Source organism: Oncorhynchus masou, chromosome 5 (genome assembly GCF_036934945.1).
Source record: "Oncorhynchus masou masou isolate Uvic2021 chromosome 5, UVic_Omas_1.1, whole genome shotgun sequence".
NCBI classification, from domain to species: domain Eukaryota; kingdom Metazoa; phylum Chordata; class Actinopteri; order Salmoniformes; family Salmonidae; genus Oncorhynchus; species Oncorhynchus masou.
In genome coordinates this window covers 56,179,441-56,191,924 of record NC_088216.1, presented here as the reverse complement: position 1 = coordinate 56,191,924, position 12,484 = coordinate 56,179,441, and the positions used below count along the sequence as shown (strand labels likewise).

At 46.0% G+C, this 12,484-nt stretch overlaps 1 protein-coding gene across 1 annotated transcript in view; it reads left to right on the top strand.

Moving 5' to 3' along the window:
- The window catches only part of ttll3 (tubulin tyrosine ligase-like family, member 3), a 12,023-nt gene extending 7,889 nt beyond the window's left edge, over positions 1-4,134 (top strand). Inside the window, exons 7-13 of the mRNA XM_064955960.1 lie at positions 1-67; positions 152-335; positions 561-706; positions 1,011-1,254; positions 1,421-1,856; positions 3,252-3,900; positions 3,938-4,134. The exon at positions 1-67 is cut by the window's left edge and continues 53 nt beyond it. Of these exons, the coding sequence (XP_064812032.1) occupies positions 1-67; positions 152-335; positions 561-706; positions 1,011-1,254; positions 1,421-1,856; positions 3,252-3,900; positions 3,938-4,035 (1,824 nt within the window). The 3' untranslated portion in view covers positions 4,036-4,134. The remainder of the gene's footprint in view (positions 68-151; positions 336-560; positions 707-1,010; positions 1,255-1,420; positions 1,857-3,251; positions 3,901-3,937) is intronic.
- Positions 4,135-12,484: the final 8,350 nt, after the last annotated feature.

The window sequence follows — 12,484 nt, the reverse complement described above, 5'->3', positions numbered from 1 at the left end:
AGTGATGGAGAGGGAAGAGAGCAAGTAGAGGAAGAAAAGGTGGAAGAGAACTTGTCACAATCCGAGGGTATCAGAGTGATATACTGCACACACACAATAAATTGCAATACATTTTGCCATTCTCAATGTCAAGCCAATATGTCTTCTCCAGGCCCTAGGAAACGCAGAGCAACTCGATTGGTCAGTCCAAGAATGATTGACAGGGCTTTGCACGTATGCCAGGAGTTTCTCAACAGCTTGGACCACAGTGACATTGATGTCACCATGGAAACGCCACCCTCCCTCACAGAACAGCAGTGGGTCAAGTTCATGCATGACTACTACCTGGTCGTCCAGTGAGTGTGTTGTGTGTAGTCAAGGGTCATTTGTTAGTCATTCATAGCTTCATTGTCTTTGTTCAGCTAACCCATAGGTACATAGTAGCACTCGACTAAGGTATTTGGTTCAAATAACCCCGTGTGTGTGTGTGTGTGTGTGTGTGTGTGTGTGTGTGTGTGTGTGTGTGTGTGTGTGTGTGTGTGTGTGTGTGTGTGTGTGTGTGTGTGTGTGTGTGTGTGTAGTGAAGGTGTGGGGATTGAGGGCAGTGGTGTGTATGTGGAGCGTTGTCAGGCCATGCTGAATAGACTACAGGTGTGTCCTCAGCTGGAGACAGATGGCCTCCACAACATCTGGATCATCAAACCAGGGGCCAAGTCACGGGGCAGGGGTGAGGCTGGCTCTGTGTGTGGGTGTGTGTGTGTGTGTCTGAGGGACAAGTTGATATGATGCGTGGGGCAGGTTGGGTGTGTGTCATAGGGTTTGCTGTGTATTTTAATGTTCATGTGTTTTTGTAACTCTTTCTCTTTCATATCTTATTAATGTCTACCCCTACACCCTCGTCCCCCTGCTTTCTTTCCTTGTACTCCTCTCTTTCCCTCTCGTTGTTGTTGTCCCTCTTTCCAATCTTATATGCCATTCTCTTTTTGTCTCGGCCCCCCTTTCTCCCTCTCTCTCCGCCCACTCCCCTCCAGGTATAATGTGTATGAATCGCCTGGAGGATATCCTGAGGCTGGTGGACAGTGACCCATCCCTAATCAAGGACAGTAAGTGGGTGGTGCAGAAGTACCTGGAGCGCCCCCTGTTGGTCTATGCCACCAAGTTTGACCTGCGCCAGTGGTTCCTGGTCACAGACTGGAACCCCCTGACCGTGTGGTTCTACCGCGAGTGCTACCTGCGCTTCTCCACCCAACCCTACTCCACACAAACCCTGGCTAGGTAAGAGAGAAGGGGGGGTAGTGAGAGTGAGTGAGTGAGTGAGTGAGAGAGAGAGAGAGAGAACTTGCTTATTTACCTGATCCACATCAGTTTTCCTTTATCAAGAGCAGTAATACCAAAAATATCAATAGTCCATTCTGTCCATTTCTCTATCCACCTCCATCAGCTCGGTCCACCTGTGCAACAACTCCATTCAGAAGCATTTCCAGCCATCTCAATGGCGCCACCCGGAGGTGCCCAAGGACAACATGTGGTCGTGCTCCCAGTTCCGGGCCTTCCTGCATGCCCAGGGCCAGGGGGCATCGTGGGGGGCGCTGGTGGTGCCTGGGATGCAGCAGGCAGTGGTCCACGCCCTCCAGACGGCCCAGGACCTGGTGGAGGGGCGCAGGGGCAGCTTTGAGCTCTACGGGGCAGACTTCATGCTGGGTCGGGACCTGAGGCCCTGGCTACTGGAGATCAACGCCAGCCCCACGATGGCCCCCTCCACGGCAGTCACCGCCCGCCTCTGCCCTGCCGTGCAGCTGGATACCCTCAAGGTAGTGCTGGACCGACGGGCAGACCCTGGTGCCTATACAGGGGGCTTTCAGCTCATCTACAAACAGGTGAGGCCAAGGGTATACAGTGGGCCAAAAAAACATTTAGTCAGCCACCAATTGTGCAAGTTCTCCCACTTAAAAAGATGAGAAAGGCCTGTAATTTTCATCATAGGTACACTTCCACTATGACAGACAAAATGAGAAAAAAAATCCAGAAAATAACATTGTAGAATTTTTTATGAATTTATTTGCAAATTATGGTGGAAAATAAGTATTTGGTCACCTACAAACAAGCAAGATTTCTGGCTCTCACAGACCTTCAAGAGGCTCCTCTGTCCTCCACTCGTTACCTGTATTAATGGCACCCGTTTGAACTTGTTATCAGTATAAAAGACACCTGTCCACAACCTCAAACAGTCACACTCCAAACCTCACTATGGCCAAGACCAAAGAGCTGTCAAAGGACATCAGAAACAAAATTGTAGACCTGCACCAGGCTGGAAAGACTGAATCTGCAATAGGTAAGCAGCTTGGTTTGAGGAAATCAACTGTGGGAGCAATTATTAGGAAATGGAAGACATACAAGACCACTGATAATCTCCCTCGATCTGGGGCTCCACGCAAGATCTCACCCCGTGGGGTCAAAATGATCACAAGAACGGTGAGCAAAAATCCCAGAACCACACGGGGGGACCTAGTGAATGACCTGCAGAAAGCTGGGAGCAAAGTAACAAAGCCTACCATCAGCAAGGGCATTGAAGATGAAACGTGGCTGGGTCTTTCAGCATGACAATGATCCTAAACACACCGCTCAGGCAACGAAGGAGTGGCTTCGTAAGAAGCATTTCAAGGTCCTGAAGTGGCCGAGCCAGTCTCCAGATCTCAACCCCATCGTAAAATATTTGGAGGGAGTTGAAAGTCCGTGTTGCCCAGCAACAGCCCCAAAATATCACTGCTCTAGAAGAGATCTTCATGGAGGAATGGGCCAAAATACCAGCAACAGTGTGTGAAAACCTTGTGAAGACTTAAAGAAAACGTTTGACCTCTGTCATTGCCAACAAAGGGTATACAAAGGATATATAAGCATTGAGATAAACTTTTGTTATTGACCAAATACTTATTTTCCACCATAATTTGCAAATAAATTCATAAAAAATCCTACAATGTGATTTTCTGGATTTCTTTTCTTCTCATTTTGTTTGTCATTTTGTCTGTCGTAGTTGAAGGCCTATCATCTTTTTAAGTGGGAGAACTTGCACAATTGGTGGCTGACTAAATACATTTTTGCCACACTGTATGTATAGACAGACATACATGCAGTTCATCCAGACACAAGCTTGATGATCACATATGATGAGTCTATGCAGACTATACAAAGCATTCCCAGGTACTATGAGGCATGAATAATACCCAGGCTCCATCAGGAGTGTGTGAACATATCTCATTTCCTTATTCTCCCAGGCTACAGTTGAAGTCCCTCAGTACATGGGAGTTAACCTGCTGGTGGAGGGAGCCCCACTAAGACGACCCCGACTGCCCCCACAAAGAATCCGTGTCATCCTTGACCCCCCTCTCAACACACACATTCACACCCGCACCAACCAATCAGCCTCAGAAACAGAGGACAAACCCTCCAGTCATAGACCATCCCCATGCCACCGCCCCTCAGGCAAAGAGAACCAATCAAGGTTAAGGGGGAATAGGTTCCACAAAAAATATGAAGAGGGTGGAGCTCTGGGGCGCCAGCACACCTCCCCTACTCTGAGGTTGTCTCAGAGAATGGCAACAGAGCGCCCTCTGGCACTCCACAGCGAGCACCAGAAGGGGGCTCGTTGCCCGGGGATGAGTCTGAGCAGAAATTGGCCTCTCTGCCTGGTTCCCAGGACTCTGTCCCACTCCCTTAGCACCCCCTGTGGCATTTTAGGGGGTGACACTCACCCCTTTCACCCTAACCCCCACCCCAGGCCTGCCCCAGGACCCTTCACCACCTGGCCCTTCCTCCCCCAGTCCTCCCTGGGACCCCCACGCAAGGCTCCAACCCGGAGCCTGCCCACTCTCTACGGCCCCATCCCAGCCCTGGAGGTCTTTGGCCTGCGCCCCAGCCCACTGACAGAAGCCTTATCTGGGCCCAACTCTGGCCTCCGACCCTGGCCTCCGCATACACCAGTTCCTCCCCCACTTCCACAGGCAGGCTATGGCCACCTATAAAGGAGACTGCGCCGGTGGAGGACCCAAATCCTCTTGATGTAAATCCTTATCTGAAACATAAGGGAAAACACAAAACTGACTTTGACTTTAGCATCTATGGGTAACGTCATAATGTACTTGACAGACGGGGCTTTGCAGGGGGAACGATCTCTTGAACTGTCATCATGTGTTACTCACTTTTTGAATTTTATTTGTCTTGAAAGTAAAATGAAATAGAACATGAAATAAAGACTTTCCATCTGTGAAGTTAACGTGTCTTGTATTCAGTGTTAGACTACACATACAGGACCGCCTGCAGATATCACTACCAGTGATCCTAAGGATGAGTTTTTGTTAACTGGGTTCATCCTGTATTGGTAATTGTATTTGGTTATGCATAAATCATACATAATTCAAATGACATTCAAATGAAAAGTTTAAAATATCCTAAGAAACCAATCCGTTAACTCAAAAATACACAAGGAAAAAAAGCAGATTACAAAAGAAATCACAACTTTTGCTTCTTTGTTAACAATGGTTGCTGAATGTAAATCTTGCCTGTCTGAATGCTGAATGTAGATATTGCCTGTCTACATTTTATTTATTTTTAATTCTTGAGTGGTTGGTCTGGTGGAGTGGTTGGCAGTCTGTCTGTGTCTTGTTATTGGGGGAGGGGAAGGTGTGAGGTCTGAGTTGGGATGGGATGGCAGCGGTTGGATGGGGTGAGCATTGTGGTGGCTGCTGCTGTGTCAGAGGGGTTGCCAGAGGGGTTGGTGCTGTGACTGAAAACTGGGAACTGTGCTGGGGCCGGAACTGGAGGCCAGGGGTTGGTGCTGGGACTGGGGAACGGGAAAAACAGTAACCGGGAAATGAGAAGTGGGGCTGCTGCAGGTGCTGGGTCAGGATCTGTGTCTGTAGACAAGAGGAAGGACAACCTGTGGAGCAAGCAGGCCCACAAGGGAACCCCAGAGGTCAATGGCAGGACTCCCCTGTGGCTTTCTTCATCAAACACGGCAGCGATCCCACAATAAAAACTTCTGTTTCAATCTTTTCCATGTAGACACCATGCCTCACCTGTCTCAGGAATGAAGTCCTCGTTTATTGACCACAGGTAAGAAAGGAGACCTCTTGGCTTTATTGGTTGACAAACAAAATGGTTAAATTGACTGACTCTCTTTCTCTCAGTGTCTTAGCTCAGTCAGGCTGACATGGCGGAGGAGAAGGACCAAGCCTCAGACAACGTGAGGATCAATCAGTGACTACACAGCAAATTGGCCAGTGTTACTGAGTGTTGATTTTTCAGTTTAACATTTGTAGTGTTGATTCAGGATTTAAATTAACTCTCTAAGTGAAATTCACACTCCGTGGTGTAAAAGAACCCCAGTGTTGGTGTTAATAACCAGTGTTGAATATGAGAGTGTGATTGTGTCAATTTTACTCTGTGGAGAATTAAAGGCTCTGCATGGTCAATCCAAAAACTGAAGTGGCCGTACAGCATTTACTGCAATGCAGCTTCCGCAAATGTCAGGGTCCTCATACTTCTTGTGCTTAGCGGAACAGAACAGAGCTATTGTGAAGGAAGTTGTCAAGGAAGTGAGCTTGTGTTTTACAGGACGTCACCACCCCCACCTACCGTCAACCAATCATGTCATTGCAGAGCTATACGGAGCCCTCTGCATTGTAAAACAATTTGAGAGGGGCAGGGCGATGCAGTACAGAGATTGATTTGGACTCTGCATGCCTCGGGATGCTCCGCAATTGTGTCACACCCTCAATTTGAAGCATCTGGATCAAGTATAAATTGGTTTTAAAATGTGTCTATCAAAACCACGCCCATCATTATCATTTCCCAGCGTCTGTGTTTTTGCAAATACATTGATTGATCGACCAATTTTATGCTACAGAAAGATAAAGAACATATTTTACGAAGGTAATCCAATCAGTTAGTTACATTTATGTTACTGTTACTGAATGGGTTTTTCCAGTTTAAATTGTTTAGGTAGTCTTCTTTATCAATGTTTCTAGCCCTGACAGTCATTCTGAATGCAGGTGAATAAAATTTCCACTCCAACTGCACCTGACCACACTACCATACCTCCTAATGCCCCAGACTCCTCTCCCCTGACCTTGCCATCCGGTGCAACAGTTCCGCAAAAAACCCTCATCCAAATCTGCAATGACATGGCCAAAACCAGAACTGGACCGTCTAAATAACTCATTATGTCCCTGACTCTATTCACCCTCAACACCGGTTTCCAGACAGACGACAGACTGTCCTGGGACACCTCTCCAATAACTCTGCAGACATTTACCTCCTCCAGGTGTGCGGCATCCCATACAAGGAGATGTACATGCTCCTGGAGGAGGAGTGGACCTGGAAGGTTCTATCTGGTCAGGCTCCAACACCGCCAGAGCGGATGGGGTCAACATATTGGTGACCAACCCCTACCTCCAACAAGTCCAACACGGTGGTCGAGAGTGGGCCACATTAAGGCAGTTACAGCGCATTCGGAAAGTATTCAAACCTCTTGACTTTTTCCTAATTTTGTTACATTACCTTATTATAAAATGATTAAATTAATTTCCTCATCATTGTTTTTATTTCACATTTATTTAAATAGGCGAGTCAGTTAAAAACAAATTCTTATTTACAATGACGGCCTAGTGGGTTAACTGCCTTGTTCATGGGCAGAAAGACAGATTCTTACCTTGACAGCTCGGGGATTCAATCTAGCAACCTTTCAGTTACTGGCCCAACGCTCTAACCACTAGGCTACCTGCTGCCCCAATCTACACACAATACTCATAATGACAAAGCGAAAACAGGTTTTTTAGAAATGTTCACAAATGTATTAAAAAATAACGTAAATATCTTATTTGTATAAGTATTCAGACCCTTTGCTATGAGACTCAACATTGAGATCAGGTGCATCCTGTTTCCATTGATCATCCTTGAGATGTTCCTACAACTTGATTGGTAAATTCAATTGATTGGACATGATTTAGAAAGGCACACACCTGTCTATATAAGGTCCCACAGTTGACAGTGCATGTCACAGCAAAAACCGAGCCAGGAGGTCGAAGGAATTGTCCAAAGAGCGCCGAAACAGTTTGTATCGGGACACAGATCTGGGGAAGGGTACCAAAACATTTCTGTAGCTTTGACAGTCCCCAAGAACACTGTGTCCTCCATCATTCTTAAATTAAAGAAGTTTGGAACCACCAAGACTCTTCCTAGAGCTGGCCGCCCGGCCAAACTGAGCAATCAGGGGACAGGGGTATTGGTCAGGGGGGTGACCAAGAACCCGATGGTCATTCTGAGAGAGCTCCCGAGTTCCTCAGGAGAGATGGGAGAACCTTCCAGAAAAACAACCATCTCTGCAACACTCCACCAATCAGGCCTTTACGGTACAGCAGCCAGACGTAAGCCATTCCTCAGGAAAAGGCGCATGACAGCCTGCTTAAAGTTTGCCAAATGGCACCTAAAGACTCTCAGACTATGGTCTGATGAAACCAAGATTGAACTCTGGCCTGAATGCCAAGCGTCACATCTGGAGGAAACCTGGCACAATCTCTACGGTGAAGCATAGTGGTGGTAGCATCTTGCTGTGGGGATGTTTTTCAGCAGTAGGGACTGGGAGACTAGTCAGGATCGAGGGAAAGATGAACAGAGCAAACTACAGAGAGATCCTTAATGAAAACCTGCTCCAGAGCGCTCAGGACCTCAGACTGGGGCGAAGGTTCACCTTCCAACAGGACAACGGCCCTAAGCGCACAGCCAAGACAACGCAAGAGTGGCTTTGGGACAAGTCTCTGAATGTTCTTGAGTGTTCTTGAGTGGCCCAGCCAGAGCCTGGACTTGAACCTGATTGAACATCTCTGGAGAGACCTTTCCCATCCAACCTGGGAGAGGATCTGCAGGAAAAAATGGGAGAAACTCCCCAAATACAGGTGTGCCAAGCTTGTAGCATCATACCCAAGAAGAGTTGAGGCTGTAATCACTGCCAAAGGTTCTTCAACAAAGTACTGAGTAAAGGGTCTGAATACTTATGTAAATGTGATATTTCAGTCTTTCATTATGCGGTATTGTGTGTAAATTGATGAGGATTTTTTTGTGGTATCCATTTCAGAATAAGACTAACGTAACAAAAGAGTAAATGGGTGGAAAATGTCAAGGGGTCTGAGTACTTTCCGAATGCACTGTATATACAATTTACAAAGTATTACATTTCACAACACCTTACCAGATACGTTTAGTGTGTTCTGTCCTTCTCATTCTAGACCATGAGAAAGCTTTTGACAGGGTTAGCCATGGCATCCTGCAGATGGTGCTAACCAAGATGAACTTCCCTCAACATCTCATCCACTGCTACCAGAACATCACAAGCAGGTTCTGGTAAACAACACCATCACAGACCCATTCCTCATCTGATCCGGCATACACCAAGGCTGCCCCTTAGCCTCTCTGGGGTATATATTCTACCTCGAGCCTCTTCTCCAGAAGATCAGGTCAACACCAGGAATCCCTGGCTACCAAATACGTGGGGAGAGGCTTAAAGTGGCGGCATACATGGACGACATCACCAACATCGGCCCAGATAGTTGCTCCATCGCCTCAGCAACAAAAGTGGTGGACAACTACTGTGCAACCACTGGTGCCCTTGTCAACAGGGGAGTGAACTCAAAAATCAAATCAAATTTATTTATATAGCCCTTCGTACATCAGCTGATATCTCAAAGTGCTGTACAGAAACCCAGCCTAAAACCCCAAACAGAAAGCAATGAAGGTGTAGAAGCACGGTGGCTAGGAAAATCTCCCTAAAAAGGCCAAAACCTAGGAAGAAACCTAGAGAGGAACCAGGCTATGTTGGGTGGCCAGTCCTCCTCTGGCTGTGCCGGGTGGAGATTATAACAGAACATGGCCAAGATGTTCAAATGTTCATAAATGACCAGCATGGTCAAATAATAATAATCACAGGCAGAACAGTTGAAACTGTAGCAGCAACACGGCCAGGTGGACTGGGGACAGCAAGGAGTCATCATGCCAGGTCGTCCTGAGGCATGGTCCTAGGGCTCAGGTCCTCCGAGAGAGAGAAAGAAAGAGAGAAAGAGTGAATTAGAGAGAGCATACTTAAATTCACACAGGACACTGGATAGGACAGCAGAAGTACTCCTGATATAACAAACGGACCCTAGCCCCACAACACATAAACTACTGCAGCATAAATACTGGAGGCTGAGACAGAACTGTACCTGTCACAGGACTGGCATGAGACTCTCCCTACCTCATTCCCTATCAAAACATAGACCATCAAGCTGCTTGTGGTCACCTTCCAGAGGGATGGAGGTGGCTCCGTCAGCTAAGAGGAGACCATCTGCCACATCCAACAGAAGCGAATGGAACGCATGATCCCTCAGAATGATCCTGGTCTTGAAGGCAAACATTCTCCCCATTCTCCTGTACCTAGGCAGGGTGTTCCCCCAGACAGCCGCAACCAGGAAGAAGATAGAATGCATGATGTTCACCTTTGGGGGGAGCCAGATGGAACGACTCAAGCACAGCACCCTGTACAAAGCATTTGAGAACATGGGGAAGGGGGTCACAGACATCCTTAACATCATTAGTGCACAGAGACTATCCAACTTGGTCACCAACATCCGCAAAACAGTCAGGAAAGCCAGCCACGTTGAATGGTACTTTGCCACCCCCATCCTCAGAACCCTCGGACTCAGCACCATCGAGAACACTGTGCTGGGACCCTCCACCAGTGCACAAGACGTGGAGAGATTTGGGGTTCAGGACATGTCTGCCCACGGCTGGGCTGGCATGCTGGAAGTTCAAGGACATCACCGCCCACCTAAGCGCCATTTCAGCTGTAGACCGCAGCAGGTATGGTGAAATGTCATTCAGCACCGCATCACAAACAAACAGAAAGACATTGCATGGATGGCTGTTCATGGTTTCCTCCCCACTAGGGAATTCATGTAGAGACAGCACATAGAATGTACAGAGAGCTAACCCCACGGATGCACTGACACTGAAAACATGTACCACCTGTTTGTTGAGTGCTCCGTGGCCAGGCCGGTCTGGGCCCTGTTTGTTGCCTCTGTTTCCTACAACATGAGACGTGAGTAAGACATCAACAAAATAAAGGAGATGATCGTGGACTTCAGGAAACAGCAGAGAGAGCACCCTCCTATCCACATCGACGGAACCACAGTGGAGAAGGTGGAAAGATTCAAGTTCCCCGGCGTACACATCACTGACACATCAGGTCCATCAAAGTTGGGATCGAGAAACTGAAAACAGCTTCTTTCTCAAGGCCATCAGACTGTTAAATAGCCATCAGTAGCACGTTACAGGCTGCTACCTATATACATTGACTTGAAATCACTGGCCACTTTAGTAAATGGAACACTAGACACTTTAATAATGTTTACATATTTGACATTACTCTTTTCATTTGTATATACTGTATTCTATTCTATTCTACTGTATCTTAGTCTATGCCGCTCTGGCATTGCTCGTCCATATATTTATATATTCTTAATTCCATTCCTTTACTTAGATTTGTGTGTATTGGGTATATGTTGTACAGTTGTTATATATTTAAGCAATAACGCACGAGGGGGTGTGGTATATGAACGACGCAAAGCGGAGTGCCTGGATACAGCCGTTAGCCGTGGTATATTGGCCATATACCACAAACCTCTGAGGTGCATTATTGCTATTATAAACTGGTTACCAACATAATTAGAGCAGTAAATATATATGGTATACATTCTTTTATACCACGGCTGTCAACCCATCAGCATTCAGGGCTCGAACCACCCAGTTTATAATACTCGTTAGATATTACTGCATTGTCGGCACTAGAAACACAAGCATTACGCTACACCCGCAATAACATCTGCTAAACACGTGTATGTGACTAATAAAATTAGCTTTGATCTGATTTATACGACAACAAAAAATACAAGAAATCCTTTGCTCTGGGCTACGTGGGACAGAATGTGGCCAATGGTAGAGTCACATGATGACAGTCCCCAAGTTCAAAGCCAACCTAGGGGAACTCTACGGGAAACCAGACACTGTGAATCTGCTTAACTGTAACAACGACATCGGCGAAATACATCCAGGGGCTGGAGTTAAAGATAAGCCCCAAACCCAGCCAGAATCTTTTACCAAACCCCCACTAGCAGGACAATGAAGGAAAATCTAAGTATGTGTATTGACCCATAAGCAAAACATTGTTATGGAAGTATGAAATGATTTTGTTTTAATTAATATTTGCCTTAACTACTGCCTCAACCAGTTCTATGTTTTGCTGAGGTCATTCATTTATCATATCAATAAGGTTTGGGTTCCTTATTTTACCAGCAGGGGCCCCCACAGGGCTGAGGTTCTCCACTGGATAACAGTGGAGTTAATAGTGTCTATAACCAGTCCATCCAAACATTGTCGGCCAGTAAAGTACGTTGGATAAAAAAATGTAATGACAGGCCTGATAGAAACAGCACATTTGTCGGTAAACTTTCCAAATGTAAAAAAAAACAAAATACGACAGACGACAGGATTCTTTTTGTGTTGGTAAAATGAATCATGTGAGAAAAAACACTTTTATATGCACATATTGATATAATAACAATCATATCGAAGGAAACTTGGAGTCACGCAATGACATTTGCCCCTCCCACTACGACTCTGGGAAAACATGCCTTATATGAGGCTACAGATGAAATTACATTACGATCGTCACAGGGTAGTGAAAGTGCAAGGTGATGAGCTTGATGCTCCTTTCTAATAAATATTGAGGGTCTTATTCTTGTGACATAATGATCGATGCTTGGCTGCCGTTTGACAAATCAAAAACATTCTCACTCTTTTGTCCATAATAATCTCATAGTTTAGGCTATAGGCCTACCTGCACGGTGGGCTATCTACTGCAAGCTGTTTGCTAGAGTGCACATGGCAATACCAGAGTGGGCACATTCGCTATTAATGCAACATTTGTTGTGACAAAACCATCAGTAGAATTGAAAATGTATTTTTTATTTGGTACATGGGAATTTAACTGAAAAAGTTATTTTTATGTGCACTATGTCATCACGCACAGCCTTTTATCTGCAACAAGTCAATTTGATGGAAACATAGCTCTCTTGGGAAAATGAGCATATTGTTTTAATGAGGATTTTAAAATATTTGCATGAAAATCTGTCACCAATTGGATGGAAACCTAGTTTATCAGTGGCCTTCTATCAGAGGCTTTCTATTAAGTCATTTTAAATTAGCTGTATTTGTAAACATATATGAGAGAAGGTTGGTGTGTGTGTCATGAAGAGCAGTGACCATGCTCATGTACACCTGACTGCAGAGCATCTCTCCCTTCCTGGTCCCATCAACTCACCAATCACAGCTCAGCGCTACCCAGGGACAGCAGTGTGGCTGCACATGTGACAGCCGTGTGTGATCAAAATCATAGGTAGCTGTAAAAATGACGTGTCTG